Here is a 27,071-nt window from a genome sequence, read left to right as displayed (position 1 = left end):
AAATAGCTTGTACTTCGAACACCAGGCGGAACCACCAGGCCTCCTCCCTCTCTAGACTCTACATACTTCGGGCCTCAGGAACTCCTCATTGTGCGGCTAGGCTGCTGACCTTTGCATGAGCTTCCAACAGCAGGTAGGGGGTATGATGCCCCCTCCGCTACACCATTCGAGGAACGCCTCTTCCTCATCTCTAAGTCTGCCTGTTGGTGCCGGTGAGGCCAGCGGCAGTACCACCCCCGGTGTTCCTCCACCGCTACCCCCAAGGCCAGGTGGAACCCCGGTTCCTCCAGTAGCGGTAAATGAGTCGGCGCCGGACTCAGACTCGGAGTCTATCACGCCCGCAGATGTAGACGCACCCGGCACATCCCTGCCCACGGAGAACCTCACACCGAAGGAAGAGGAGGAGCTTTCAGAGGTTCAGCTCCGCGAGCTGTATAATGATGAGGAAATTGAACGGTTCTTGTACCTCTTTTCAATGGTGAGTGGACCAGCCATCCTTGTGATGGCAAGGTGATGACACCTACGCCCAGTATGTACGTGAAGTGCGCGCACCCGGCTCAGCCACGTCAACAACTTCAGCACATGCTGCTTCTGCAAGCGCTCCAGCGTTGTCCGAGACGTTGTCACCACCAGAAAATTCCGCTACTCCGACGCCAAGTCCAGCAACGGCGGAGGGCGACACCTCCCGCACACTTTCCGAGCGGATCGCAATCGTAATTATTCCATTGCATGTCTTCCCGGAATCAAAATCTTACCCATTGCACTCCAGGACTATTTCCTTCCTCTTCTCCCTCCGCCTCGCCCCCCACCAGCAGAGTTCAGCCTCGGTCGCCTCAACCATACCACCCAGCGGCTATACGTGTTGCTCGAGCCTCTGTACAGTCTCTTCGTCGTCCCGCTCCTGAGACTCGCAACCTGGGAGAATCCGCGGAAGAGCTTTGCTTATTGCGCTGTGAGTCTTCGCGTCGATAGCTTTCGCTTATATCCCACCTCTTAACACGCAGTTCGCCACCCTTGACAGCTCTATTGGATCCTGTGGTACCATGGACTGTTGCTATCCGCACTGTTGCTCCGTATGCTCTACAGCCTTGTGCGCAGGAAGCTCCATCCTTACCCTAGCCTCGACGAACTTCGTGCGCACAGGACTAGGATTGACCGGTCGCACACGTTCGGCGCGATGCTTTCGGCGCGGTTAGCTACGTCGCCGACGCTTGGCGTGCAGGATATGTGGCACGTCTTCAAGGACTACAGGCGCACTCAGAAGCTGAAGAAGGCGGCGAAGGCACTCCACACCGAGGAAGCTGCAGGGCAAGCGGACGATGCTGCTAGTATGCATAGTGTGGATACGGAGAAACTTGAGCAGGCGCTCGAACCCGCGGTAGAAGATATCAAGGACGAGGATCTCAAACGCCTAGGTTTACTCATCTTGTCAGATGTTGCAGACCTACTTGAGCGTATCAAGAAGTAAGCATACCTCATCGATGTTAGTATGCATTACGCTGATTTTTGTCTAGCATTTTTCTCTGGCGTGACCCTCGCGCCTCTATATTCTACGGGGCAGTGAGTATGACGGCCGCAGACATTTGTATATTGTTGATCAACGTCCCTATAGGTCCTCTTCGGCTGTTTCTTTTTGGTTCTACTGCCTGCGCGGTACTTGGTAAAATCCATCGGGTTCACTGTCGGCATGTTGTTCTGGCACATCGTACCTATCCTGGTGGCCATTCCTCCGTCTGAGAGATCTCGGTATGTTTCTAGCCTGGTCGGGGCCTGCATTGCATGATAGACTGACCTGCTTTCAGCATTCCACCCCCGCTCTCCAAAGTTCCTACAGATGCGGAGTATGCGATGGACTTGATATCGCAACGCGTTGCGAGAGGACTGCCCGTACGACCTAAGAAGCGTAGGCGCAGACAACACCCGGCCGAGGTCGGTGTCGCGGATGTAACGGCTGTGGACGAGCAAGAGCAAAGTAACAGCTCCTCGGTAGACTGGAACAAGTGGGGAGACCGTCTCGCATCCACGAAGGAGCGTACTGGCGAAATCAAGAAGAAACTCCAAGATGGCCAGGTATGCAGCGATGCATTGTTCATTAATCTCGCTATGACCTGACTTGTCGACTGGCATGCAGTGGAAGAAGCCGGAGAACTGGGCGGCGCTCAATCCTCTCGCGCCGATTGCGACAGCGCCACAAAGCGGGCCCGAGACCCGGATCGAGACACACAGTATGCCCTCCTTGACACGTTTTACAGGATCGCACGTCACTGACACGCGGACCGTTACTGCAGCCTTCCCAGCGCAGCTGAAGCAACACCCCGGCTTGATCACGCTCACGCCAACGACGGTCTTCTTTACACCCCTGCTGTCAGCCGCCGCCACGCTTTCCATTCCTCTTGCAGACGTGTCCAGAGTGAAGAAGGGCAGCCTGATGAAGAGCATCGAGATCCATTATACCGAGACGCGCGCAGGCGGGTCTACAGAGCCCAAGGAGGTCAAGTTCCTGTTCGTTGGTTATCGGGACGACTTGTTCGCGAGGCTCATTAGCTGGGGAGGCAAGCGGTGGACGAACGTGTAGTGGTAGAAGCGTGTTGGTGAGGAAGGTTCAGTCGATTTGATGCACTCCGTTTGCTGACGATGTAATGAGTATCATTCAGTACTTTGACAGCTTTGTTGCTTGTTGTATTCACGCAGGGTGCATGTATCTCTGACTTATGATGTGTCACTGCGACTCCTTCGAAGCCGAGTCAATATGGCAATACCGCTTCCCGGCCGGTCGTATTGCAGAGACATTTACTCCGTCTGTTCAGTCTAGATTCGCTGCTCCTGCTGTGTCCCTCCTCTGCGCTCTACCGCCACGACCGCTGCAACCGTCCACCCAAGTACTTGCTGCCTGACGATCACCTATGTTCTTCTCGCCAGAGCTCCTGGAGCGCAGAGACAGCGGGTATGGTCTCCTCTGGTAAGTGCTTCTTCTAGTCTGCGCCCCTAGCTACCTAGCCCAACGATGCGTAGGCTGGCGGCGACCCTCGGAGCCAAGTCGTCTTTCAGGAAGCTGCCCAAGCGTTCCGTCTTGACTGCCGACATCTCGCAACTATGTGACCTCATAGCAGAGCCCGCAGAGCCACTCGCGCTCCGTCTGTCGAGTAATCTCATGATCGGTGTTGCTCGGTACGTCTGTCATTGCTGTGAAGAGACCATCTTATGCTTCTGACGGCACCCACAAGCGTCTACAAAGGTAAACTGCACGCATATATTCCGCCATATGGGCACTGACTGGGTATATGCGCCTAGTCAAGCAGGAAATATTTTATACAGACGTAACGACATGCTTCAATGCGCTCAAGAAGGCTGTGCAAGATCTGAGCACCATGTCTGCAAGCGCGGCGCAACTACAAATGGGTCAACCCGCTATGCGGTACGCATACCGATCTTGGAGTGGTAGACGGAACACGTCTGACTGACGAATTATCCCTTTCAGCGCCGAAGCTCTAACCCTGACGGCGGATCCCGGTGCTGCATTTGGAATGGATTTCGACAGCATTTTCGTTGTGGTATGAATATTTATGTGCGACACTACGACAGCGCTGACGCTGCTAACAGGGCTGGGAGGGATCGACGCAGCAAGGTCAGTCGGATCTTGTCACCCCGTTCCGCATGACTTCACAACATCGTAGCTCGGGAGGAAGCAGGCAACGAAGACGACGACGACGCGGACTTTGACCCCAGGTTCAAGAAGCCCAAACCGAAGGGGAAGGGGAAACAGAAGGACGCTCCCTCATCTGTGATCATGGAGCACGGCCGTGGACTGCACACACTCGATGAACACCACAGCCATCTTCTCGCTGACTCGTTCGGTGGTTCGATTGGAGGGAGTGCGCTGGGCGGCGCGGGTCCATCCTCGTCACAGTTCGATATGGGCTTTGGACTCGGCTTCGACGACAATGTGTTCGCTCTCCCGGAGGGTGCCGGGGACGCTGACATCGGCGACGAGCTGGCGCGCGAGCTCGGCGAGGGTTGGGGCGCTTCAGCGCTCCAGGGGTTCGTACTTCCCCGTCAGAATCTAGTGGATCATTGGCTGATAGCTCCCTGTAGAGCTCAAGAACCAAACCCTTTTGACCTCGCTCAGGATGAGGACATCTTTGGTCTGGGTGGAAATGCGGGCGAAGACTTTAGGTTTGACGCACAGGACGCGGGGATGCACCCTCCGGACGGCGCTACTTCGCCCGGCTTCCATGACAGGGGTATGAGTTCCCATGAAGAGAAGTTCGAAGTGGTCCTGACCGTTGACGTATGTTCTAGGAAGTCTTCCTCCTGCGGGCACGGTGATCGTCCCCCTTGCACCCTTCAGCCCTCATGGATCCGACGGCCTTGCTGAAGCTGCGCAAATCGATCTCGCCGGACAACCGGTTGTCCGTAAGGCTAAGCGTGTTAGACTGTTGCTTGATGCTAGGACGGAGCTTACGGACGATGAGCTGAAGGTACGCGTGCTTCAAGGTTCCGCAGGACGCGCATTTACCCGCTCATACAGATGGCTCGGGCGAACTACGTGCAGGAACAGGAACATCTCAAGCGCGAGGCCGCCCAGAAGAAGCTCGAGAAAGACAATAGCAAGCTCATTGAAGAGATGATTTACGGCGCACCGAAGGGCGGTGGGTCTCAGCTACTTCGAATGTGCTAGGCAGTTTCTGACAGACGTTCGTACTCGTAGTGGAAGCCCCTGTGCTCATAGACTTCTGGCTCGAGAACTTCAGACTGCAGGTCGGAGCACGTTCGGGAGAACTGCGCCTGGATGTGCAGGGTCTGTTCTTTATGAGCGCATTTTTGGCGAGGGGCTGAAGCCGTTTTAGGGGAGCCACCAATGAAACGGCGTAGAATCTCGGACGCAGGACCCACAGGCGAATACGAGGGGGAGGGCCGCTTGGACGATCTCCCCATGGACGTCGACCAAGACATGGGGTATCGCATGGGAGGGGACTTCGCTGACTACCGTGAGTGTTCGCTAATAGCTCGCAGCTACATGTACTCAGGCATGAAGCAGAAAATCCCGCGGACGATCTTAATTTCGATTCTCGTATGCGGTCGTCTGAGGTTTGCAAATTACTGAATTATCTTTCGGCGGTGCCCAATGCTGACCGTGCCGGGCTACAGGAACCTGGTCAAGCGCGTCGCGGTTCCCGCCCGCCTTCCGCCCTGGGCTTGGGCTTCGACTTCGACCTCCGCCCGACGCAAGACAACGTCTCCGCATCTCAGCGCAGCGCCTTCTTCCCATGGGACCATGCCGGGGCGAGTTCCTCCGTCGCCGGCGCGCCATTCGACTTCGACGGCAGCGATGGGTTCAGCGCTTTGCGTCCCGCCAGCAAGAGGGGCGTCTCGGTTGGGAGCAGACGCGACAGTCTAATGCTGCCTGGCGGCGGCATGAGTGTCCCTCCGTCTCCGGCTGATCTGGGCTTGAGAAACTCGCTGGCCGGTGGAGAGGATTTCCAATTCAACGGTCAGTCTCGGGTATAGTGAGTAAAATTGACCTCATACTGAATTCGATATGCAGTGCCCGAAGAGGAGGTCATCGAAGAGTCTCAACAGTCGAATATCCTGACCCTCGAGCGCAACTCGTTCAATTTCTTAGAGTGCGTGTGCCTGATAGAAGAGTACATACACGTCGTTCTCATACTTCCCGATTTACAGATACGCGAAGGTCCAACTCAGTGCTTACCCTTCCGCGACTTCCGAAGTCCAGTTCGACGATATTGTCCCGAAAGCCACCAGTACGCGCCGTGTGGCTGCCGCTGCCTTCTACCACTGCCTGGGTTTGTTCGAGCTGCATGCCTCTGCCTTCTCATATGTTAATCACCCTCACGCACAGTGCTCTCGACCAAGAATTTGATGAATGTCAGGCAGGACAAGCCGTACGGAGCGCTGAACATTCGGGTGAAGTGATCTCGGACGGACGCCGATGAGATATGATCGCACCTGCTGTATATCTTGCACCAATGATCCCACGCTGATTTGTGGCGATCTGCTCCTGTGTGCGACGTTACGAACGACTTGCCAGCTGAAGACACTCGGTGGTGGTCTCATGGACAAGACGAAGAGACCGAAAATGATGAATGGAGTGCTTGTGCGATTACATAAGCAATATGAATGTCGAAGCGTTGTATCGAGCAAGCGCCAAATATTTGAGAAATGGCGGTCGCGTCGGACCACCGCGCTCTCCTCACGCCTTCCCTGGATGAGCCGTTATCTGCCTTCACTCCTAACCACCACCATCCGTGCTGCTAGCAGGACACCGCCCGTACGCCTTGCCCGACCCCCTATATCACGCACCATGACATCGCGCGCCGTCGAAGCATCCCGTGCCGTCCTCAAGTCAATCGACCTCTCGGGGACCTATGACGCAGAGCAGACCCGTCTCATGGACGAGCGGTGCATCCTCGTCGACGAAGACGACCGCGCACTGGGAGCCGCAGACAAGAAGACATGTGCGTCCCCGTCTCCCTCTCACACGCCCGTGCGGACGGCTCGCTAACCGCGCCCGCGCGCAGGCCACCTGATGGAGAACATCAACAAGGGCCTCCTGCACCGCGCGTTCTCCGCGTTCGTCTTCCGGCCGGACGACGGGAAGCTGCTGCTGCAGCAGCGCGCGAGCGAGAAGATCACGTTCCCGGACATGTGGACGAACACCTGCTGCTCGCACCCGCTCGACGACTTCGCGGCGGAGAAGGAGGAGCGCGAGCAGCTCGGCGTGCGCGTCGCGGCCTCACGCAAGCTCGAGCACGAGCTCGGGATCCCCCCAAGCCAGACTCCCGTCGACGCGTTCCAGTACCTCACCCGGATACACTACCTGGCGCCCTCGGACGGCATTTGGGGCGAGCACGAAGGTCCGCGCATTTCTCCGTGTGCCGCCGGGTGGCGCGCCACACCATACCGCTGTCATGCATGCTGACCCGCTGTACGCGCAGTTGACTATATCCTCTTCTTGACCGCGGACGTCACGGTGACCCCGAACCCGAACGAGATCCGGGACCACAAGTATGTGGACAAGGCGGAGCTTCAGGCGATGTTCGAGGAATCTTGTGAGTAGCGCGCGGCTGTGTGTCCGCGCTCCGACTGACCGGCGCTGCTGCAGCGAATTCGTTCACGCCCTGGTTCAAGCTCATCGCGCGCGACTTCTTGTTCGGGTGGTGGGACGAGCTGCTGGCGCGGAGGGACGCGCAGGGTAAACTGCAGGCCAAGAGCCTTGCGGGGCTCGTGGACGGCAGTAAGGTGGTGAAGATGGTATGATTCATTGCCCTTCTTGTAAACAGATACCTACTGCTTTTTTCTTGATTTCATCGTGAACTCCTGGGATTTAGGGAAGGTGGGCGATCGTGATTCGGCGTTGTCGAAAGAAGGTCGGTGGGATGCCACAACTTGAGGCGACGGTCGAATATATAAATATGGTTACAGGTGGGTTCCAAAAACACGTAATTGAGCTGCGTTTCTTTGAGTATCATGGCCGAGTTCGTGCCAGCGCGGGAGGAGCAACGGAGTAATAATGTGAGTAGACCGGCCATGGGATGACATCTAGGGGTTCATAGTCACTGGGCAACCTCCTCCTTCACCGCTGGGTTTTCCACGTTAAATCCAATGCGAAGTATGGCGTTAGCTTTGATGAGGTATAGTATGAATATCACGCTGAAAGCGATAGCGGGTGTCAGCACAAACACGCCCTTGAGGTCCACAAATGCGGTCAGGAGGTGGCCCGCGAGGAAGATCAACGACCAAAACGCCAGCCCTTGGGGAAGCGCGTACACGGTCGCAACCGGGTGAAAACCAAGTTGCGGATGTTCTATCCTCGAAAGGTGGTCGGCCTGAATGATATAACATGGGCGTCAGGAATGGACATCCGATGAAATGAGGCGAGCGCGAGAGCGTCAACCGACCGTCATAGACGCGCTGTACTTCTCCGCATCAGCGTATTTTTGCAGCAGGAGGGCGCCCGCGGCGACTGCGTAGATGGCGAAGGCGATAGAAATCGTGCCGAAAGCCGCCGACACGGGGTTTGTAGGGCGCTGCGCGCTCGTCGCTCCTATACTGCTCGAAGTTGTGAGACTAGGAGTCGCTTCGAGAATCGTAAACACTAACATAGCGGAGCCTATCGCCTAGAGCAGGGGTGAGTCTTCATCGCGTCGCACTACGGCCCGGAAGTAGGGGCTTACCATCGCACAGGTTTCCCTCCAATCCTTGAGCACCGACGCCGCGTATTCGCGCCAATGCTTGCTGAACGCAATCTCGTCGACGAAAAGCAGAACCATCTCATCCGCGCGTCGCTTGGGCATATTGAAGAGTAGGACGCAGCATGCCTCTAGAAGGATGCTCTGCTGTGTCGCGGCTTTGTCATATCGGCGCTGGTCCCGAGAAAGACGGGCGTAGTCTTCGCCGTAGAAGGTATGATACCTGTGACGTGCTGGGTCCAGGGATCAGCTTTGAAGATACCCGCGCGGTATTCGCACTCACAAATCGTGGCCCAAAGTCTCGCTACGTTGGCTGTCAGCTCCAGGTCGTACCGTGATGCGATATTACAGAGACATACCAGTGATCCATGTGCTGTATTCATCGTCTTCGACTACGGCCGGACGGGTCGTCAGAGTCACAATCGTGAGGCTTACGAGGAACAATGCCACTTACTATTGGATTTGAGGATCTGCAGGAACTGCTCGCACTCGGTCGCGCTATAAGGGAAGGTGGACATTGTCGATGTGAGCAAATCTGGAACGCTTGTGAGTTCGTCGGTTGCGTCTGAACGATTGGGATATAACCCCACCAGCTCTGGCCTGCGTGAATATGCTGATCAGCTCGTTTTTCAGCCTCCGCGGCACGGCGCGATGCGGAAAGTATTCGACGTGTTTCCAATACTGCTCCTGCAGCAGGAATTCTAGTTGCGTCTCGCGTGAGCACTCGGTGCCCACATAGCCATGTACACTACGTATGCACACGCACTCATGTGGGATATAGAACACGCCGGCGGCAAGTCAATGTCGTGGCGGTAGGGATCGATGTCGTTCAGCCAGAACACGGTGGTGTTCAGATGATCGACAAAGTAGTACTTGCAGGTCTTGCCCTCGCTGTCTGGATTGAGGTAGAGCTCGTAATCTTGTGGCAGAGCGATGCCGAGGGCCTTGGTTTGTATGTGCAAGCGGTCTGCCCAGTGAAGGACGGAATCTGAACGCTCCATGGGCACGTCCACTACGATATGCCTCTCCGTGTTGATGCGGTATGACGAGCCCTCGGGATTGATTTGTGGGGTCCATCCTTTGGCGAAGTATGGGGGCCTGGAGTGGCGGGTCAGCCGATAACGGCGATGGGTGTCGAAAGACAGTGCAACGCACTCTGGAAGGGCGACAGACGAGTATAACCCCCTTGGGATGGTCATATATTCAGGGGTCACGCTGCCCAGGACCTCACGTCAATTTACGCGGCACGCAGGATGAACAATTGCATGATCTTACAGGGCCTGTCTCTCGTAGCGGTCGTTTTGGGAAGGCGTTGTAGCTATGACTTCCCCGGACTCGCAGTAGTCGGGAAGCGTCTCATCGGCACAAGCTAGCGGGAGGAGCCCGTGAACGATCATACAGCCCAGAGATCCGGAGCATTCTGAGAGCGAGTCGTTTGCGGAACAAGCAGGCATGGCTGAGACCGGATGAGTGACGACCGGCGCAGGGAGATACGCGGGGCATATGGGAATGGGTGTGCGTTCCTCTTGCACTTATACGTCCAGGTGGGCCCTGGGAGCTTAGCTATCTAATGGTGTGTCCCAAGCTGGAATGAGGCGGACCTGGCGCGTTCGGTGCTGGATTGCGAAGTACTGAAATTCGACAAAAATGAACATCGCATGGCCAATAGGGAAAAATATGACCTGTACCTCCTATAAACGTGCGATTCGATATCTGGCGATCTGCGCTCAGTTCCCGAAATTGCGGGAGTTGACACGGGTAAACAGGCCTCCAGAAAACGCGCCGATGGTGCCGACGTCCGCGAGAAAGCATGCTAGATCCGATATCCTAGGATGGTCCCATGGCACGTCACACTGCGGTGTTCGTGGCGGGACGTTGGAATACTTCTGTCATCGCTGTTGGGCGCTGTGCACACTGCACAAAAAGCCCAGGACGTACCCCTGTGTCTACATTATGAGGGAGCCGTGCACACGAACTCACCCAGTCCAGACTGCCACTGTCTATAGCCCGCGGTGACGATATCTGTGTAAAGGCTGCGCCCCGATAGAGTTTGGGGGTTGGGCGGCGTAGGAGGAGGATTGAAGTTGAGAAGCCCGTCGGCGGTGTTGATAAATTGGATGGACGTCTAGAAGGAACCGCCTCCAAGGACTCTAGCGCAGATCAACTGAACCTTCGGTAACATGCCGCGACGCCTCGCGACGCGCCGCCCTTGGCGCCTCCGAGTCCACCGCGCTCATCCCACCAACACTCAACTACATATCCCGTCTTGCGCAAAGTCTGGATAGCTTTGCTCTGTGATCTAGCGAGTTCTGCTATGCCTTGCTGTGTGGATCAACCAGAAAGTGGAATCGGTGAGAAACTACTATGCCTACGTTCTGCCTTCAATAAGGTCTCGTCTACCAGTGAGGCGATGCAAACGTGTTCCTTTTCCACCAGAAGCGACTCACAGCTTCAATACAGTTCATTCCCTTCGAGAACAGGGAGTGTGTTCAGCTGAGCACGTTCCACGTATCTTTGGGCGGTATGAATGCCTCCGCTCGGTCAACGCGTCTCATGGAATTTGCACACAGCACTGCCAGTGACCGCCTCAAGGCCCCCGCGACGTCACGGGTCCTCCTATCCAAAGTCTGAAGATTACCATCGATGGCTATGTACGATACCATGCTCATTCTTCATGGCCATGAGTAAGCAGGCTGTTGATGGGTGCCGTCTACGACCGGCTTCGTGAACCCCTCGGACGAATAGAGACGAACGGCTAGTAGACACCATGCCGTATAAAGCTGGGCAGTACTAGTGACCTCCAGGCAACGACATACAGCCGCCTCGCACTGGTCGCATGGCCCCTATCAACCCGTCCGCCGCCTCTTTTGCAAAGAACCTGAAAGGCACTCAAATGGAGGCCGCCTTACGCGCTCGATCCGAGTCACGTCCCACACCCGGGATCATCCCCGGCTTCCTTGAGCGTTCGCTTCTCTTCGTCTTGTTCACGTTGTGCAGTGCGGCGTATGCTGTCTTCGACACATGCGCTGGCACTCGTGACTCGTGCGTGTACAGCACTTCGTACAACGTGGTGGTGTCATCGAGGCTTATAGTGTACTTATAGAAGCCCGAGCGTGGAGAATCACTCTTACGACGAAGAGACGATGCCTCGGGCCGGTATCCTCCACCCCAGTGCACAGCACCAGCCGCGCCGCAAGGAAGTGCGCGCTGAACGGACCTTCCTTGGAGGGTAAGTATCGCCCCGAACCAGCATGTAGCCACTCCTTCTGACGTTTCAGGTACAGGTCGGCTGCTCAGCCGCTTTAATGCGTCTACTGTCAACCATGGATGCACTCATGTGCTCATCGCCTAGTGAGTAGCTGCATTCCGAGGATGGTGTTCTTCTCAGACATGAATAGCTGCCGCACGGCCCTTGGCGACTAGCTACCACATCCAGGGTCCACTTCCCCAGGTCCGACTAATCATCCCCGCCGAAGTCGTGACAAGGACCAATATTGTTCTACAGATACGGATCGACGGAAATTCGAGTACTTTTGAACTGCTTTGATATCCCGGTTGGATGGAAACATCACTGTATACGTATAGTGGGGAGCAGTCAGTGACGGCTGCTATGCTACTATGCTCTCCTCGGCTGCCATCCGGGTGGCCGCACCACAAAGGGCAATGCGCGGACCACATGGTATCTGCACCGAACCAGTGCTAATCTTGAGCGCTGTCTCGAGCGTTATCCTTCAGGGCGTCGCGCTGTGGTTAGCATCTACTCTATGTGGTCTCGTGGCAGAGTGGCGGCTGATCCCAACGTCCTAGGACACCACGTAAAACGCGATGCGAAGCTGCCAACCGCCTGACGTCGAAGCCACGAGCGCAACATGTGTATACCCGGGTCTGAGTTGAGCCCTGGTCCTCTCCCCCGGGTCTAATCCTATGGCGGTTGACGTGCACAATCAGTTCACATATTTAGCTCCAGCTACTGTCGCAAATTTTTGCGAGTTTACGTCCGATGAGTGGCTATTTCAGATCACTTATTCCGAACGTATCAACAGACAACACTGCCACCGGGTACTCAGTAAGTATACCGATGCGTTTCTCTTGAGTTTTGGCAGGCTTACTGGCTGCATACTCAGGAGCGTAGCTAGGGCACAATATTTGCGTCGACCATGTCGCTGAGCCCGTAACCAAGTAAGAGTACGCGCTTTCTCGCTCTAGCCTCTGCCGTCTAAGCCTGAATTCGATATCGCGCTCCCAGTACACCGCCGTACCGACATGCTCGTCGCACAACGAAATCATCCTCGCGAGGAGGCGATCCTCTTGAGGGCCATGCCTTGTCAATATCCGCGCTTGAGTACCGGTTTACCTGCCAACTTAGGGAGGAGATCTCATCACAGTCACCACTTCTCATAAAGGGCCGCGCGTAGTTGGCCGCTGCTTGTGCTGACACTCTCCTTTGAGCAGCTCGCTTCTAGGCCGCTCTCACCTGTTGCGATTTTTGTTCACGCAAGGGCTCGCGGTGCGATGCTCAACTACCCAGCCGCGCACGCAGAACCCGATCAGGCCGTTTGACCTCGTCCGCCCTTCCGCACACCCGGCGCCCAATTCGCTCCCGGTCACGATGGGGGGCCTCTCATTCGAGTGACCAAGTGAGCAGTCCCTCTCCCCGTTTATAAGGCTTCGAACCCGGGGCTCATCTAATGCAGCTCGCCAGTATAGGGCTCCCTTGTCCCGCCCGTCCGATCATATAGAAGATCACTGTGGAGTCGTTGTCCTGCACGTCAGACCACCTGAGACAGCGTGCACGAGATAACTGAACCAACACCCATAACTAGCTACTCCGTTTACTCCAAGGACGCCACATGGCCGATAAGCTCGGTTCGCCATGACAGTGCAGTCAAACTACAGGTACGCTCCCGTCCATGCGATGATGATCGCTGAACTATGTATTTGATAGTACACTTCCAACCAGCCGCCCTGTCCTGCAGCCCGGGAAACCCGTATCCCATAGTGTCGTTTCCTTCGATGCGCGGCGTGGTCTATCTATAAGACCTTGCAGTGGCTCGACAGCCACCGCGCAAGGGGCCTGTACGGTCCCACCCCCTCACCCCACTAGTGGCATGTTTATATTCGCTCTATCAGCCATGTTCTCCACTCCAGCACAGCTCTTCAGCATACCCAGGCTCCTCTTTATCGTTGTATGCGGCTGCGCTACAGTTCTTGGTGCGCTCGTTCAGATCGACAACACCAGCCCGCAGATACAATATCAGGGCGCTTGGCAAATGACAAGCACGCCCGGAGGCGGGGACGTCAATGACACGCTCGCGTCCTCACAAACCAAATCGGACACAGCGATATTTAATTTCACCGGTGCGTCTTGTGTGCGATGCTGCCCGTTTCTGGTGCTCACGAAGCCACAGGCACCTCGGTCGCTGTCTACGGTGCCCTGAAGCCCGTTGGGACGTGGAACATGCAATCTCAGTACTTCATGGACGACGCTGCGGTGGTCACATATCAGCCGAACTCCGAACTCTCCGGGGAGCAGCATCAAGTTGTATTCTACTTCTCGGAGTCGCTCGGCGACGGGCCCCATTCCCTCAGGATCGTCAATATGGGCGAGCAATTCTGGCTAGACTTCATTGCGCTCGAGACGCCTGACACGCCGACGTCTGGCACCCCAACTGCGACGAACCCAAACTCTCCCTCCCCATCCACTCTGCCTCCTCTCACCGTCACAACGACCCTCGTCCCTACCATCTCTACCGGGACGTCACCAAGCGCATTTTCAAGGCCCGCCGTTGTCGCTGGAATCACAGCGGGTGCCGCTATTTTACTGGGGATCCTCGCGGTGGCAGCGTTTTTGTACGTCAGACGGCATCATCGAGCACCAGTGACTGCCAATCTAGACTCTGTCGGTGCGTTGCTTCTCCGACAAGCTCTACAGCTAGATCGCTGATACTTTAGTAGACCTACTCGGCAGTCCCGACCGTAGTACGACAAATACCCAGCCGCCTTCGACCCACCAGTCTACTATGTCGCAGAACCCCCTTGCCTCATCGTCCTCCCACGCGTCTCTGCTCGTCCCCGCGCCAAACGCATCCTCGCTCTTTGTAGAGGGCGGCTTCTCGGATGGCGGGGACAGCACAAGATCGGGCGAGCGCGTGGAGTATCATCGTCCGTTCGCGACGCAGGGCAGATCTGTCGATGGCGGCGTACGGCTCAAGGGAGGGCCGCCTGGACATCACCTGAATATCTATAACACGCCGTCGGAGATCGGTTTCAATCATGCGGAAAGTCTGTTACCGCCGCAGTACGAAATGCACCCCATCGAATAGTTTCACGATAATGCTATAATTTGTATCTGCCAGACGGACGAGCGCCTGATCGCCGGTGTTTGCCGAGGCGTTCAGTATTGCGCACGAATCGTACTCTTCCGTCTGCTTCGTACCACGACGTTACTGTATGGTATAGCCAGCGCCTACTTGTTTTCACTCTTGGCGATAATTTCTCCAGTTCTTAAGACCTAGGGTGTTGCATGCTGCTTCCTACTCTTTCGCAATCTCTCCTACTTATTAGTAAGTTTCTGCGATGTCGGGTTTTTTCGAGCTAGTACACAATATACTCCCGGCCTACTCCGGCAGACCCTGAGCCCCGTGTGGCACCCATCCATGATCCCAAACTGCCACAGCATGTCGCTCACGAGATGTGTGGTGACTTTGACCTCTCCCGGCGGTGCTGATCGCTGCCGTCGTGACGGCCTGGTGCCCGGTATACCAGGACGACAGGGCGGTGGATGGGAGGGGGCGGCGTGCCTCTCGCGATGATGAACTTTTAGAAGCCACCACCCGAACGCCTTCTATACAACTTAAGCTTATGTTTTGGGCCAGCCACTGTGGAGGCGTTTTACGGGTGTGTTTTTCATCTCTCCCTTCTCATAGACATGCGCTCACGTTGAACCCCACAGGGCACCGTATTCAGGTACTAGCGTGCTCCCAAGACATTGTGGTGCGCGCGGCCAGTACACTCGGCTCACCACTGTGACCACAACGACAATTTATAAGTCGACGTGCTTGCACATGGCGCATCCATCCCCTACTCAGACAATCCTTCCTTCTGGTTGATCATCACCGCTATGAAGGCTTTCACTCATGCTATGCATGCCTTTTCCGACGGCGTAGAAGCCGCAGCGCACGTTGTGGACGCTGCGGTTCATGTTGCGGACGCTGCGGCCCATGCCGTTGAGGCTGCAGTCGATGTGGTCGATGCTGTGGTTGACACAGTGGTCGATGCTGTGTCCGACGTCCAACGCTCCCCCAATTCTACGACTTCAAACTGCGCAGCCTCCTTCGAGGAATACTCCGAGGCTGATGGTAGAGGGTATGTAACCATTTGCGCACCTCTCGACGTTACGCTGATGACTGTTGGCAGGGCTGATGATCAGGACGCGCTGGACGAGTACGACTATACGCCCCAAGCCGTTGAAAAAATTGTCGAAGTCGAATATATACAAGTGTCGTCCAGCGGCTCCGCGGTTGGGTGAGCGTTCGATCGTCCCGAGTTCGACGGTCGTCCACCTGATTGCAAGTCGTTTGTTTTCATAGCGTCGCATTCGTTAGTACTAAGTGCGCTTTGTGTAACGGTGTTGCACCCATTACTGTTTGCTGACAACCGTCCGCCAGGATTGAGATCGAGGATGAAGATCCGGAAGAGCCTGACGAGTAATGCCAACGCCGATGAAGAAATAGTCATTAGAAGACGTCCAACAGCCCTGGGTGGTGTGAAAGGCGGGTGCCTTGACGAAACCTTTGTCGCGGATTACGGCGCGGAGTCGCGATCGGGGTGGTGTAGTGGCTGTCCTTAGATTGGGACTTTATGCGGACAAGAACTTGGGGTTTACAAATTGTATGGGAATATGGGAGTCTATACTTACTTGATCAATCTTACCTTCGGGCAGGCTCATATCTCCGAGACACTAGCAGCTGATTAAGGCTCTTAAACCAGACCCACGTTCGGAGGCGAAAGTAGGCTGACACACTGGCGGCGGTGGAGGCAGATTTTTGACGGCGACCGTCGCCCTGTATTAGAGCGAATGGGCTGCGGGTGGTCGAAGGCGATGATTATATGAATTGCAGGATGGTCCGTAAGGAGCCGGAGCGTGCTCTTTGATATGTAGTAATGCGGTAGCCACATTGTGCTTCACATCAGAGTCGTCGCGTCGGAGGTGTCCTGGCCCGTCGCGTCTAATGTGGTCGAGCAGCCTGTGCTCCACCACGTTCTCACCGGCACCGGCACCGCCCAGGCTACAGAGCACCTCCAGCTCGTCGACACGCCTTCACAACCTCTTCGTTTCCTGCGGCGCCGCCGAGCGAGGCTTCCCCGACACCATTTCTGCGCCTCCCGGACAGCCACTAGTATTAGGGCGCGCTCGACCGTACGTCCCTGATGTTCCTTTCTTGTTGACATGCATCGCTTACCACGCGGGGCTCAACAATTAGATAGTAGTATCAGTGCAGTGCAGCTGGCGGTACATCTAGGACATCTGTACTTATAACAAGCTCGAGATTAATCCTTCAACGTTCAACGGCCCATAACATCAAGGAATTCACCCTTCCCACACCTGCTCTGAATCCATTTCCTCCTACACAACGATGACCTCGATTGACGTTGTCTCCGACGTTGCCGATGCCGTCTTCGATGTCGTCGCACCCGTCGCCGACGTTCCGCCCTCCGTCGACTCTACATCCCTAGACCACGCCGAATCCGTTGGGGAATATTCGGCCAACGACAGTGCCACTGGGTATGTAAACAAGCTGAGGCCCTTCCCCCCACGTTAACCGTTCATCGCAGCGCTGATCAAGTTCTGCTCGGAACTGAGGAGCTCGTTGCAGCGCCCTCCGTCGTTCAAGACTCCGTCACCGTCCAGATCATCGAAGTCGAGTCCGTCCAAGTGCCATCCATCGGCTCCGTAGTACTCGAGTGAGTACATCATCCTCCAGCGTTTGGCCCTTCGTTATCTCATCCCATATCGTCAAATTTCCCAGCACTGTGTCCAACACCTACGAGTGCGTTTGTGTATATCGTGCTCGCGTCGCTGCCTGCTGACCACATCCTCAGGGATGAATCCGAGTCCTCGGAGGACGATGAATTTATCCCCAGAGGCGGAGAGAGTGGCCCAACCGCTGCCAAATCGAAGCCTCGTCATGACCCGAAGACCACCAAGATCCTCGCCTCCACGCCCACTCCGGGTGCCACTAAAGCACAAGAGTCAGCGGAGCCCGGTCAAGCGCCAACTGAGGCGTCGCAGGCTACGTTAGGTTCGACGCCCGGTCAAGCGCCAAAGGCGCCGCAGGCTACGTTAGGTTCGAAGCCCTCCGCGCCGGCCGCGAGCGCACCGGCGAAGAAGAAGTCATAAACGACGGGCGACTACCCTCCGCGGCGGGAAAGAGCGTCTCGCTACAGCGTCGGGTAGGGTGGCATGTTCCCAAGGACTTTGGAAATGGGACTTCTGTTGTACATGGACGTACGAATGTATACTTGATTTGCTTGAGACTTCGATCGTAATAATCCGTAACTTCGTGCAGTACCCAAGAAGCCACCCGGCGCGCTAGGAGCCCGTCTTGAAAGCATGCCCTCGGCCGGGAGTTCCAGTTGGAGGATCGGAGACGTGCGCGAAAAAGTTGAGGCTGTATACTGAGGCTGCGCATACCGCAAGTACCAGTCATCATGCATGGTGAGTCGAGACTTGGTCGAACCTGCTGATAGAAACGTGAAGGCGAAGGTACCGCTGACGTCGCCGCGCAGTACGAAGGAGAAAGAAAGAAGAGCTCCGCGGCTAATCTCCTGCGGACTCCGCTGAAGAGATCCTCGGATACATCATTCAGCACCGCCGCGCTGGACTAATATCGCACCTGATCTGGTTGATAACGTTAGAGCCGACGGAGTTTGTTTCAAGCTCCTACAAGGGTTCGGGATACTTGACGGACCTCATGTGTTGCCGAAAGACGAGTAGATCGGTCACTGTGTGAGCCGGATGTGCGTCGAGGGCGTCCGTAGACCCGCTAATGACAGGAATACTACTAGTGGTGGCGGTGACAGCGGCGCGAAAGGCAAGGATAGTTGGGAGGTCGGAGAAGAACATCAGCATGCAGCGCCGCGGCGTTCCAACTCCAAGTGGTTATGCAGCGGCAGTGTTTGTGGGCGTCCTAGTAACGCACTGTGGCTTGCGCTAACAGTAACTTTGTACTAGGCACTGTGAAGTGCATTGTGAGTGACTCATCTATCCTCTCGGAGTCGCCGGTCAGCAGCACACCGTAGAAGCTTCGTCGCTGAACCTCCCGCTTGATGAAGTTCGCTGGCCGGCACAGGCTTGGACCAGTTCAAACGCTTCCGTGCGCGTTCTGACGCCAGTCCGTCCACCTTCGTGTTCGGTTTTGGATAGAGCGTGTACCGCGTGACGAGCTTCCTGCGCCCGGAGACGGTGCACGCCGCGGCGGGATGCGCCTCAAGGCGAGCTTGAGGCGAACCCAAGGAAGGGCCCGAACGCTATCATCGGCTCCCTTCACATTGCGCTGCACGACAGTCGACAGGACCTTGTATCCATGCAGCTACATGGACTCGCCGGCGGCGCCCCGTCGTTTGCGCCACCCCCAATGCAGTTATCAGTAGAAGACTTTAGCGAGGCTGTGGCTAGGACGCCGGCCAATGGCCCGTCTAGACCGTCGATATCACCATCGTCCCTGGCAGCGTCGCGCATGCATCTCATTGTGCTGTGCTAGCGCTAGAGTGTTGAAGTCGAGGATAGCTTGCGTCCCGCTAGTACGACCACATTAGGTGCTTCTTCGACTCTCCGTCTTCACGTATTGTTATTATTGTTAGATGCTGTCCAGCCTTCGCGCACCGCACGCCGGATGGAAGTTCTGTAAAGACCGTGTGCGGATCGGGACGGGACGTGGTGGCAACCTCGCGTGTATATAGGCCCCCGCGAGCCCCCTCCCTATCTGCCACTACCTAGTTAACCCCCGACTGCTCCGCTACGAAGCTCAAACAGCTCACCATATCCGCGACAATGCCATCCACCACGAGCAACGACTCTTCCTCTTCAGTGCCCGCAGCCTCCACATTCGTCGCCACCGACACTCTCCAAGTGCCCGTCGGGGGCAACGGCAACTACTCGTCCGACAACCTGCTCGGCACGACGTGAGTAGACCGCTTACTCGCTCGCGCGCGCCGTTTGCTGACCTGCATGCCCCTCCAGCACGCCTTCCGACGTGTCGTCCGCCAACTCCCCTGCCATGCTGCCCACCGCGGCCGCGCAGCCGCCCGACTCTACCGTTGAGGCTTTCACCCTGGCCACGTCGGACACTCCCGTCACCAGCGGCGTCAGCGCTCGTGCGCGCATCGTCCCCGAGTCCCTGCTGCTCCCGTGAGTCACCCGGTTGCATTGCTCGGGCAATGAATTTCGACTCACCTATGCTTTGCGTTTCGCTCTCTAGGATTGAAGACGAGGATGACGAGGACGAGTTCATCCCCAGGGGAAATGACTCCGGCCCGTCCGCGGGGATAAAGAAGCCCATCCACAAGCCTGTGAAGGACGGCGTTGCGACCTCGAACGGCGGTACGAAGTAGCCTGGGTCGCGGTGAGGGTATAGGATGCCCCGTCTGATGAGCGGCCGAAAGTGACGATCGACTATTTCCCCGAACGTTGCCGCGAACAATTGTAATAACCCGTACCACTACTTGCCTACGTCCCGAGCATATCCTGCGACCGTCTAGCGCGACGACCACCCGCGCGCTGTTGTCTGCTCCAGATTTCTTCGGGCGCGGCTTTGAGCTATCGCCGCAACTGATCATCTGTGAAGAATGTCTATTCTGCAGTAGCGCAGACACAGCTTGACAACAAAGCGGCAGATCGATACACAAACTATAACCAATCGCTACACATACCAGTAGACATCGAGCATTATCGAGCACCGCAGCACACTATACAATATCAGCAGCAGTTCCCAAGCACAGCCAGGCCCGCGCGAACCCTCGGTCCCAGTCTTCATATCTTCAGTCTTAACGGAGCACCCTCGGGCTCGTGTCATGGCGCACGCTCGGCGCGACTCTGGCGGCTCTCGGGGCGGCCGTCCTGGCGGGCGCCGGGGCGCCAGGGGTCGCTCCGGAAGATCCACATCTCCTTGCGCTGCCCGAAGCTGAGGAGGCTCTTCGTGCCCATGGGCACGCTCCCGCTGAGCCGGAAGCCCGCGAAGTTGAAGAAGCGCAGCACGAACGCGATCAGGATGCTCTTGTCTATCACGGGTGCTGCAAACGGCCAGTGCGTGAGTGGGGTGCTGCGGTAGTGTTGGAGACAAAGGGAGTGGGAGAGGGAGGGGGGAAAGAGGGGGAGGGGAAGAGGGAGAAAGGAAGTAAGGTGCGCCGCTTACAGCCATAGCCGCCTTTCCGGACCTCGAAGACGTGCAAACCGTCCTCCGTCGCGCGATCGGTGGTGATCTTGCGGGGGAACGTGGCGCGCAGCTCCATCCCGAGCTGCTGTGTGAGCTCCGCGGGGGCGTCGAGGATGGTCAGTCGGTCTCCCCGCTTGTTGAACATGATGAGGAAGACTATAGCTTCGAAGTCGGGTGTCGAGTCTACGAAGATCATGGATGGGGGCTTCCACTATTGTCGACGGTCAGTCTTGGGTCTGGCATTAGGCATGGCAAGTATAGACATGACACGTACCGGGTTCCCCACGTTGATGGTCGAGAGGTATGTATATCCCTGAAGACCCTGTGAGTGGGAAAATCGACAGGGGTGAACTAACATACCAAACGGGCCAGTATCAGATACAGGTTGCAGATCATCTTGCCAGCCCTAAGACCGAACGGCGTCAGAGAGTGCGGAGATGACCGCCCATTAAAAGAGTGTGGCCCACATAATCTGCTCAAGCCCGCTGCACGACCACGGGTGGCCGGTGAACTCGATTTTCAACTTGCCCCGGTGGTTGTCGATCGAGTCCGCGCCCCGAGGCCAGATAGGTATCATCGCCTCCATCAGCTCTTCACCCATCTGCGAGCCGGAGATGTTCTCGAGCAGGAGCTGGTTTGTCGAGCGCAGGGAGAGCAGGAGGTGGTCTGCAGGCGTATTAGATCGACAATCGACCACGGACGGCGCCGCGGAGATCACGGCGCACCTGGGACAAATCTCGGGACAGAATTCGCGCGGCGAGACCCTGAGCGTGTCCTCTGGCGGTGCAGCGACTCGGAGCGGCCCCTAGGGAGCGGGACAGAGCCCACAGAGGCCCCGCGCTCGGGCGTCTTCGTCCTCTTCATCTTCATCGCAGATTTAAGTGGCCTGCCGCCCCCGCCGGGCGTGGAGGCGCGAGAGGACTCGCGGGCGAGGGGGCGTGGCCGCCCGGTCTGCGTGTGAGGCGTGCTCGGTGGCAGTTGGTCATAGTGAGGCGGATAGATGGGGAAGGGTTGGGCGATGGCCTGGGGGGCAGATTGGGGGTAGCCGTAGCCGGGGAACTGCTGGAAGTAGGGTGGCTGGCCGCCGTAGGCGGGCTGCTGCTGGGCGTAGTACCGATCGTTGGGGGGATATCCAGCCTGCATGGTCAAGTAGAGTTAGCGCACAGAGAAGACGGGGACGCGCGCTCGCGGTGGGACGCGCAGGGGAGGACCTGGGGGGACAGGAGGTGGACGAGGACAGAGGGGAACGGGGGCGTGAGGACAGACATTTGCGCACGACCTGGCTGGCGCTTGCGAAGCGTGCAACGAGGCAGATGGAGCGGCCACACTCGAGGAAGTCGGACTATCCAGTCTCGATCGGACACCGCCCGCCAGGCCCCAGACAAAGCTACAGCCCACAGGCACCCGAGTCCCCCAGGAGCCCAGCCAAGCGATCCCAGAGCAGCAGAGCGAGACCGAGCGGGCGAGCACAGAGGGAGGAACATAGGAAGGCCAGGCAGGCGAGTGGCTCAGCGCGTTGGCGAGAGCTAACGAGCGCCGCAGATCTCCGCCCGGCGCGGACCACACCCCTCGGCCACGTGTCTGTGCCCAAAGAAGCAACTGGCGCCGAGCAGCGCTGGACGACTCACCGGACTCGCCTCGATCGTCAGTCATCCATCCGTCCTCCAAGTTCCTATACCCTCCTCCGCCATGGCCGCCCGCTTCTTCACCTGGCTCAAGTCCCCCGCTGCTCGCGAATACTTCTTCAGTGCGTTTACACTCTTTTTCCTCTGATTTTTCATTGCTTAACAAGCCCCTGCAGGCACGCACTTCTGGGGACCGGTCCGTACCCGTTGAACGTCCACATTTACCTCACCTCACCCGCTCATACCCGCTGCTTCTAGGTCGCCAACTGGGGTCTGCCCCTGGCTGCCTTGGCCGACCTTAGGAAGGATGAGGAAGTCATCTCGGGCGCGATGACGACCGCCTTGGCGTCGTACTCGTGAGTAAACACTCCCTCCACAATGCTTGCCGATTCTTATTCCTTTGTCCCCGCCCCCAGCCTGGTGTTCATGCGCTTCGGTACGTCACCTTTTGCTTTGTGCAGCACTTACCCCGCTCAACGTCGGGTGCAGCATGGCGCGTACAACCGCGGAATTACCTCCTCTTCGCCTGTCACGCGACGAATGCGACCGCGCAAACCGTCCAGCTCGGTCGTTTCTCCAACTACTGGTACTTCGGCGGCAGGGACAAGCAGCTCGCGGACAAGCCCGTCGCCGAGAAGGTCGTAGAGGCCGCGCAGGACGCCGTAAAGACCGTCGTACCAAAATGAACACTCCCCTTCCCAGCTCTGCCCTGGGGCGGACTGCCTGCTGCTTGCTTGTACCGCGCGCCTGCTCCTAATATAACTTACCATAATCGTAAAAACACAGCACGAAGACACAAGCAAGCTCGCCATCGTACATCCGCTACCAGAATCCGTCGTCCGCGTCGCCGCCCCCCTTGCCCTTCTTGCCCTTGCTGCCCTGCGCGAGGGCCTGGCGCTGGTACATTTCTGCTATCTGCGAGGGGTGCGCGCGTCAGCACCGGTGACACACGTCTGACGTGCGCCTGCTCCTACCTGCTCCGGCCCCGTCGCGTCATCCGCAGCCTTGTCCTCCCGGATCCGGATGAAACGGGGGAAACGCAGCGAGATGCCGCGCTCCTCGACCTATGCGCACCACCAAGCGCCAGTCAGCCCACGTTTCTCGAACGATAGCTGCAAAGAAGGGAAGGCACGCACCAGACCCTGCGCGGCCGTGTAGATCGGGCTCAGACTGAGGTCCGCCGTGAGCACCTCCCAGACGACCTTGGGCTCAAGCCAGACGTCGGGCTTCGCGCCGCCGACTTTGACGTCCCCGCGCGGCGTGGTCATCTCGAGTGGCTTGAGCGTCGCGGCGTGCGCCTGGAGCGCCTCGTCGCTGAACCCGGTGCCGATCTTGCAGATCGTCTGGTACTCCTCGGAGTCTGCGTCGTAACACGCGAGCAGGAACGCGCCGTAGACGTTCGTGCGCTTGCCCTTGCCGTAGTAGGCGCCTACGACGACGAGGTCGAGCGAGTCGCCGACGCCCGCGAGGTAGTCTTTCTTCAGCTGTGGATCCAGTTCAGTTACAAGATGTGCATGGGGAGTAGGGAGAACAGACTTTGAGCCAATTTACGGTTCGCCGACTGGGCTGGTAGTGGCTCAGCTCGCCCTCGAGCATCTTCACCATGAGACCCTCGCAGCCGTCCTTGACGCTCTCCTCGAGGAACGTCTGGATCTCATCTGTGGTATCGCAGTCGGACGACTTCGCGAACTGAAACTCGCCGTCCACGGGCAGGAAGTGCTCCTGCAGCAGCCCGCGCCGTGTCCCGAAGTCTCTCTGCAACAACGGCTGTTCCCCCACAACTTGTTAGGAACAGAGAGCAAGAGGTCGAGTGAGGAGAGAGCGCACCTCGCCATTAAGGTAGAGAAGATCGAACGCAAAGAGGCAGACGCGGACTTTGATGTCCTCGACCTTGACGTCCTTGCGCTTCCGCCGGCTGAGCTCCTGGAACGGCATGAGCTTGCCCGTGTCCTTGTCGATCGCGACCGCCTCCGCGTCGAACACGAACGTCTTCGTGCCCTCCTTGATGCACTGCTCACGGGGAAAACGTCATCACCCAGCTCTACGAGATCCGGTGTATAAACTGCACTTACGCTTGGCAGCTGCGCCATGAGGTCCGGGTACTTCTTGCTCATGTCCTCCGAGTTGCGGCTGAAGACTGCGATGGAACCGTCCTCGAGCTTGTGCACCTGTCGCACCGGACATCAGTCCCATGATACCGGAGAGGCGAAACAGATGTCGAGACGCACTTGTGCACGTTCGCCGTCATACTTGTACTCGCACGTGAATTTCTTGCCTTCGAATTTGTCGAGCACCTCTCCGATCGCCTTCGTCGGCTTCGCCAGCATGGGTTTCAGCGGCACGCCTGGCGTCAGCTTGCACACTTCGATCAGCCTGTCGACTCCGACATCGAGGAGTGCAGGGATGACGAGATCGTAGTTGGGAAGTTCGCTGGAGAGGAACCGGCAGTCTCAGTACCGGGGCGCTGTTCATAAGTAGGTGATTCCAACTGTACCTGTACACCTGCTTGATGATGCTCGCAGACTCTTCTAGGCGGGAAGCGAGCTTCTCCGCGCTTGACCGTTTATTCGCTGCAGCAGCCGTTCAGACGCTGGCCCTTGACGGGAACACAGTGGAGCTCACAAATCTCCTGTTCTGCGAGAACAGCGGCATGTGCGAGGGCGACAAGGACCGTGCGCTCCGCGTTTCCGATTCGTAGCTTGCCCTCTAGACTGCGGATGATGTACTTTGCCTCTTGGCCCTGACACGAGGCCATGAGTTTCGTGATGATAGACACCTTCTTGTTCTGGGACTGCAACAATATCGTGATGAGTTGTGTGCGGTGCTCGGGTTGGCCTCGCAGCGTACTGAATGACCACTGCTCAGAGCAATCTCCTTCAGGTTCTTGAACACCGTTGGGAGGGTTAAAGGCTTGGGCTTGAAGAGCGTCTTCTGACTGTTCTTCGAGTTCTATACTACTGATGAGACACGGTTCTTTCCATGAGCGAGTGCTCACGCATACCATTGCCACGAGGCCGAGGTCGCCCTCTTTCTTGAGGTCAGCCTTTACCACTGACAAGCTTCGCCCAGTTGATTCGCTTATTGCCTTGATGAGCAGACTCTCCCCGATTCCCAGCTCGATGCCGACATAATCTGGGCATAACTGGAAACACGTCAGCTTTCAGCAGTGACATTAACGGATAGATGCACTGACCCGGTTGATACAGAGATAGACAGCCTGAAGTAGAGACTGAGAGTCCCCTTGAGCCCGCCTGCGGATCACGAGCAGGAGGAAAGATGTGAGCAAAGCGGTCTTCTCCAACCGTTTTGTTGTTGCCTCGATGAGCGCGAATACTTTGGCTAGTGCCGCGTACGGTACGCTAGCGAAAGTGTATCAGCCAAAAGCGGGAAGAAGACAGGCGCAGACATACGGGTCTCCGGCCTTCCAACCTCCTGGCAGGTCAACTTCCTTCGTCTTTGACAGAGCAGCTTCCGCACTGAAAGCGTATCAGTCAGCTGAGTGAGACACATGGCCAGCTGGGGACCCACTTCTTGGAAGCAACACCTTCATCCTCTGCGTCCAAATCTTCGTCCACTTCTATCTCATCCTCGCCTTCATCCGGGTCCTCAGGACTTGAGGCCGCACTGGCTTCGTCCTCATCCATAGGCTCGGCTTCAACTGCTGCCTTCGATGTCTGACCATTTTTGCTAGACGTAGCCTTGGCGTTGACATGCGCCGGGGCCTCGGGTTTCACTCCCTTGAGTTGACTGGGCTTGGAGGGCCCGGCTAGCATTCTGAGGTGTCGGTGCATACTCCCCATAAGAGGGCGCGTCTCCACTCACGTTCAGGAGGTTCTTCCGTGTCTGATTCAACTACTCGCCTCTTCTTGAGTCTTGGGGGTCTCTCGGCAGCTGTACCTGAGGTTAGTGCGCGTATGGTAGAATGGCTTGAGCAATCATACCTTCTTTAGCCGGTGATGGTGGGGTGGGTGGTGCTGCATTGCAAGGTGATGGGGAGCCCTAAGGAGCGGGTGTTGAGACATACCTTCGTCTACAGATGGTTTCGGTTCCTCAGACTGCTCAGTTTCTTTCGCCTCTGACTTTGGAGCGCGTTTCCGCTTTCCTCCCCACGCGTCCTCTAACTTCGCTTGTTGGGGCGGGTCGTTCTTCCCACCGAAGAACTTTCCTGCAACACTGGTCAGATAGGTGGATATAACGCATCAGCTGTGAACCTGCCAAGGGTTTGCTGGCGGACCATGGCTGTGAGATGGATGTGGCGAGAGAGATGGAACTGTGGATGGCGGAGACGCGACTGGACTCGAAGCGCGGCTTTGACGCGTACCGTGACCGTGACTCCAAGCATAAGTTATTGCACGCGTCAGAATCTGTTCTGCAGCAACCGCAGCTCCCAGGTCATACACGAGCCCACATGAGCAGCTGCAGATGTTTTGGGGGGCCGGAAGTGGAACTGAGGGGCGAGAAAACTACGTAGAGCAAGTGCAAGGCGCGGCAGCAGCGGCGCGCCACAACCACGACATAGTCACACCGCGCGCATTTAGGAGGCGCCCGTGACTGACGCGCTCTCGGGATATCCGTCGCGCTCCCGCCCGAGATATCGTGCTGCTCTCGCCACCATCACCTCCTGCGAGCATTGCACCTCGAGGAACTTGCCGTGCACCACAGCAACTCTATGCTCTAATCTTGGCGTGGCCTTGTCGAGGAAGCAAGCTTGCTGCTGCCGCATGAGAGCATGATGGCTCGATGATCAATCACGGTGACTTCAGCACGCCTTCTCCGCCCTCGTGGGCCCACATAGTGCGGCT

General features: G+C 57.1%; 11 protein-coding genes across 11 annotated transcripts; 8 read left to right on the top strand and 3 right to left on the bottom strand.

Moving 5' to 3' along the window:
• Nucleotides 1–145: 145 nt before the first annotated feature.
• On the top strand, nucleotides 146–2,575 carry TRAVEDRAFT_109071 (uncharacterized protein; the record flags this gene model as incomplete). Its single annotated transcript, XM_008034830.1, has 9 exons — nucleotides 146–478; nucleotides 531–713; nucleotides 770–952; nucleotides 1,022–1,464; nucleotides 1,515–1,560; nucleotides 1,613–1,746; nucleotides 1,803–2,070; nucleotides 2,132–2,225; nucleotides 2,289–2,575. The coding sequence occupies 9 exons, from the start codon at nucleotides 146–148 to the stop codon at nucleotides 2,573–2,575; spliced, it is 1,971 nt and encodes a 656-aa protein (XP_008033021.1).
• A 328-nt stretch (nucleotides 2,576–2,903) lies between these two features.
• TRAVEDRAFT_42055 (uncharacterized protein) lies at nucleotides 2,904–5,934 on the top strand (the record flags this gene model as incomplete). Its single annotated transcript, XM_008033989.1, has 17 exons — nucleotides 2,904–2,959; nucleotides 3,013–3,168; nucleotides 3,225–3,235; nucleotides 3,292–3,415; nucleotides 3,479–3,551; nucleotides 3,601–3,625; nucleotides 3,675–4,038; nucleotides 4,093–4,241; nucleotides 4,300–4,478; nucleotides 4,529–4,649; nucleotides 4,709–4,798; nucleotides 4,848–4,988; nucleotides 5,039–5,088; nucleotides 5,149–5,491; nucleotides 5,546–5,624; nucleotides 5,683–5,804; nucleotides 5,861–5,934. The coding sequence occupies 17 exons, from the start codon at nucleotides 2,904–2,906 to the stop codon at nucleotides 5,932–5,934; spliced, it is 2,157 nt and encodes a 718-aa protein (XP_008032180.1).
• A 295-nt stretch (nucleotides 5,935–6,229) lies between these two features.
• On the top strand, nucleotides 6,230–7,341 carry TRAVEDRAFT_55519 (Isopentenyldiphosphate isomerase). Its single transcript, XM_008034200.1, has 4 exons — nucleotides 6,230–6,476; nucleotides 6,540–6,875; nucleotides 6,957–7,070; nucleotides 7,124–7,341. The coding sequence occupies exons 1-4, from the start codon at nucleotides 6,323–6,325 to the stop codon at nucleotides 7,276–7,278; spliced, it is 759 nt and encodes a 252-aa protein (XP_008032391.1). The 5' UTR covers nucleotides 6,230–6,322; the 3' UTR covers nucleotides 7,279–7,341.
• A 16-nt stretch (nucleotides 7,342–7,357) lies between these two features.
• On the bottom strand, nucleotides 7,358–9,664 carry TRAVEDRAFT_68408 (uncharacterized protein; the record flags this gene model as incomplete). The annotated part of the gene is made up of 11 exons (XM_008034829.1): nucleotides 7,358–7,847; nucleotides 7,920–8,070; nucleotides 8,122–8,138; nucleotides 8,196–8,443; nucleotides 8,494–8,514; nucleotides 8,570–8,602; nucleotides 8,665–8,745; nucleotides 8,801–8,911; nucleotides 8,977–9,308; nucleotides 9,366–9,425; nucleotides 9,486–9,664. The coding sequence occupies 11 exons, from the start codon at nucleotides 9,662–9,664 to the stop codon at nucleotides 7,575–7,577; spliced, it is 1,506 nt and encodes a 501-aa protein (XP_008033020.1). The 3' UTR covers nucleotides 7,358–7,574.
• Nucleotides 9,665–11,046: 1,382 nt separating this feature from the next.
• Nucleotides 11,047–11,516, top strand: TRAVEDRAFT_42052 (uncharacterized protein; the record flags this gene model as incomplete). Its single annotated transcript, XM_008033988.1, has 3 exons — nucleotides 11,047–11,252; nucleotides 11,314–11,439; nucleotides 11,495–11,516. 3 exons carry the CDS (start codon nucleotides 11,047–11,049, stop codon nucleotides 11,514–11,516), a joined length of 354 nt encoding a protein of 117 aa, XP_008032179.1.
• Nucleotides 11,517–13,342: 1,826 nt separating this feature from the next.
• On the top strand, nucleotides 13,343–14,533 carry TRAVEDRAFT_16652 (uncharacterized protein; the record flags this gene model as incomplete). The annotated part of the gene is made up of 3 exons (XM_008033556.1): nucleotides 13,343–13,568; nucleotides 13,613–14,113; nucleotides 14,166–14,533. 3 exons carry the CDS (start codon nucleotides 13,343–13,345, stop codon nucleotides 14,531–14,533), a joined length of 1,095 nt encoding a protein of 364 aa, XP_008031747.1.
• A 797-nt stretch (nucleotides 14,534–15,330) lies between these two features.
• Nucleotides 15,331–15,920, top strand: TRAVEDRAFT_16651 (uncharacterized protein; the record flags this gene model as incomplete). The annotated part of the gene is made up of 3 exons (XM_008033555.1): nucleotides 15,331–15,575; nucleotides 15,627–15,734; nucleotides 15,878–15,920. The coding sequence occupies 3 exons, from the start codon at nucleotides 15,331–15,333 to the stop codon at nucleotides 15,918–15,920; spliced, it is 396 nt and encodes a 131-aa protein (XP_008031746.1).
• A 637-nt stretch (nucleotides 15,921–16,557) lies between these two features.
• Nucleotides 16,558–17,770, top strand: TRAVEDRAFT_25753 (uncharacterized protein). Its single transcript, XM_008033662.1, has 5 exons — nucleotides 16,558–16,629; nucleotides 16,694–16,995; nucleotides 17,046–17,174; nucleotides 17,240–17,260; nucleotides 17,313–17,770. Exons 2-5 carry the CDS (start codon nucleotides 16,847–16,849, stop codon nucleotides 17,608–17,610), a joined length of 597 nt encoding a protein of 198 aa, XP_008031853.1. The 5' UTR covers nucleotides 16,558–16,629; nucleotides 16,694–16,846; the 3' UTR covers nucleotides 17,611–17,770.
• A 1,502-nt stretch (nucleotides 17,771–19,272) lies between these two features.
• TRAVEDRAFT_139680 (uncharacterized protein) lies at nucleotides 19,273–21,736 on the bottom strand. The gene is made up of 8 exons (XM_008034828.1): nucleotides 21,370–21,736; nucleotides 21,112–21,310; nucleotides 21,005–21,050; nucleotides 20,919–20,957; nucleotides 20,624–20,855; nucleotides 19,691–20,501; nucleotides 19,453–19,620; nucleotides 19,273–19,394 (listed from the first exon to the last, which is right to left on the bottom strand). The coding sequence occupies exons 1-6, from the start codon at nucleotides 21,512–21,514 to the stop codon at nucleotides 20,281–20,283; spliced, it is 882 nt and encodes a 293-aa protein (XP_008033019.1). The 5' UTR covers nucleotides 21,515–21,736; the 3' UTR covers nucleotides 19,273–19,394; nucleotides 19,453–19,620; nucleotides 19,691–20,280.
• A 566-nt stretch (nucleotides 21,737–22,302) lies between these two features.
• TRAVEDRAFT_139677 (UPF0041-domain-containing protein) lies at nucleotides 22,303–23,044 on the top strand. Its single transcript, XM_008034827.1, has 5 exons — nucleotides 22,303–22,391; nucleotides 22,446–22,465; nucleotides 22,528–22,625; nucleotides 22,686–22,705; nucleotides 22,759–23,044. The coding sequence occupies exons 1-5, from the start codon at nucleotides 22,334–22,336 to the stop codon at nucleotides 22,953–22,955; spliced, it is 393 nt and encodes a 130-aa protein (XP_008033018.1). The 5' UTR covers nucleotides 22,303–22,333; the 3' UTR covers nucleotides 22,956–23,044.
• TRAVEDRAFT_139674 (ATP-dependent DNA ligase) lies at nucleotides 23,030–26,121 on the bottom strand. The gene is made up of 15 exons (XM_008034826.1): nucleotides 26,092–26,121; nucleotides 25,798–26,035; nucleotides 25,680–25,745; nucleotides 25,463–25,628; nucleotides 25,271–25,411; nucleotides 25,117–25,218; nucleotides 24,892–25,060; nucleotides 24,764–24,839; nucleotides 24,498–24,699; nucleotides 24,342–24,437; nucleotides 24,097–24,279; nucleotides 23,806–24,036; nucleotides 23,406–23,753; nucleotides 23,244–23,333; nucleotides 23,030–23,184 (listed from the first exon to the last, which is right to left on the bottom strand). Exons 2-15 carry the CDS (start codon nucleotides 25,911–25,913, stop codon nucleotides 23,092–23,094), a joined length of 2,079 nt encoding a protein of 692 aa, XP_008033017.1. The 5' UTR covers nucleotides 25,914–26,035; nucleotides 26,092–26,121; the 3' UTR covers nucleotides 23,030–23,091.
• Between the last annotated feature and the right edge of the window lie 950 nt (nucleotides 26,122–27,071).

The sequence above is a fragment of the Trametes versicolor genome, assembly GCF_000271585.1.
Source record: "Trametes versicolor FP-101664 SS1 unplaced genomic scaffold TRAVEscaffold_1, whole genome shotgun sequence".
Classification (NCBI taxonomy): domain Eukaryota; kingdom Fungi; phylum Basidiomycota; class Agaricomycetes; order Polyporales; family Polyporaceae; genus Trametes; species Trametes versicolor.
The sequence above is the reverse complement of the archived record's forward strand: the minus strand, read 5'-3'. Positions and strand labels throughout refer to the sequence as shown.

What these genes read in the sequence shown, in the direction of transcription:
- TRAVEDRAFT_55519 (XM_008034200.1), top strand. Translation starts at nt 6,323, where the DNA reads ATGACATCGCGCGCCGTCGAAGCATCCCGTGCCGTCCTCAAGTCAATC. An exon ending in AGCCGCAGACAAGAAGACAT is followed by an intron (nt 6,477 to 6,539) that starts GTGCGTCCCCGT and finishes GCCCGCGCGCAG; the next exon opens with GCCACCTGATGGAGAACATC. An exon ending in GGCGATGTTCGAGGAATCTT is followed by an intron (nt 7,071 to 7,123) that starts GTGAGTAGCGCG and finishes GCGCTGCTGCAG; the next exon opens with CGAATTCGTTCACGCCCTGG.
- TRAVEDRAFT_25753 (XM_008033662.1), top strand. Translation starts at nt 16,847, where the DNA reads ATGACCTCGATTGACGTTGTCTCCGACGTTGCCGATGCCGTCTTCGAT. An exon ending in GCCAACGACAGTGCCACTGG is followed by an intron (nt 16,996 to 17,045) that starts GTATGTAAACAA and finishes CGTTCATCGCAG; the next exon opens with CGCTGATCAAGTTCTGCTCG. An exon ending in ATCGGCTCCGTAGTACTCGA is followed by an intron (nt 17,175 to 17,239) that starts GTGAGTACATCA and finishes CAAATTTCCCAG; the next exon opens with CACTGTGTCCAACACCTACG.
- TRAVEDRAFT_139680 (XM_008034828.1), bottom strand. Translation starts at nt 21,514, where the DNA reads ATGAAGATGAAGAGGACGAAGACGCCCGAGCGCGGGGCCTCTGTGGGC. An exon ending in TGTCCCGAGATTTGTCCCAG is followed by an intron (nt 21,311 to 21,369) that starts GTGCGCCGTGAT and finishes ATACGCCTGCAG; the next exon opens with ACCACCTCCTGCTCTCCCTG. An exon ending in CCGGAAAGGCGGCTATGGCT is followed by an intron (nt 20,502 to 20,623) that starts GTAAGCGGCGCA and finishes GGCCGTTTGCAG; the next exon opens with CACCCGTGATAGACAAGAGC.
- TRAVEDRAFT_139677 (XM_008034827.1), top strand. Translation starts at nt 22,334, where the DNA reads ATGGCCGCCCGCTTCTTCACCTGGCTCAAGTCCCCCGCTGCTCGCGAA. An exon ending in TGCTCGCGAATACTTCTTCA is followed by an intron (nt 22,392 to 22,445) that starts GTGCGTTTACAC and finishes AAGCCCCTGCAG; the next exon opens with GCACGCACTTCTGGGGACCG. An exon ending in ACCGCCTTGGCGTCGTACTC is followed by an intron (nt 22,626 to 22,685) that starts GTGAGTAAACAC and finishes CCCCGCCCCCAG; the next exon opens with CCTGGTGTTCATGCGCTTCG.
- TRAVEDRAFT_139674 (XM_008034826.1), bottom strand. Translation starts at nt 25,913, where the DNA reads ATGGATGAGGACGAAGCCAGTGCGGCCTCAAGTCCTGAGGACCCGGAT. An exon ending in TCTATCTCTGTATCAACCGG is followed by an intron (nt 25,412 to 25,462) that starts GTCAGTGCATCT and finishes ACGTGTTTCCAG; the next exon opens with TTATGCCCAGATTATGTCGG. An exon ending in CTCTGAGCAGTGGTCATTCA is followed by an intron (nt 25,061 to 25,116) that starts GTACGCTGCGAG and finishes ATATTGTTGCAG; the next exon opens with TCCCAGAACAAGAAGGTGTC.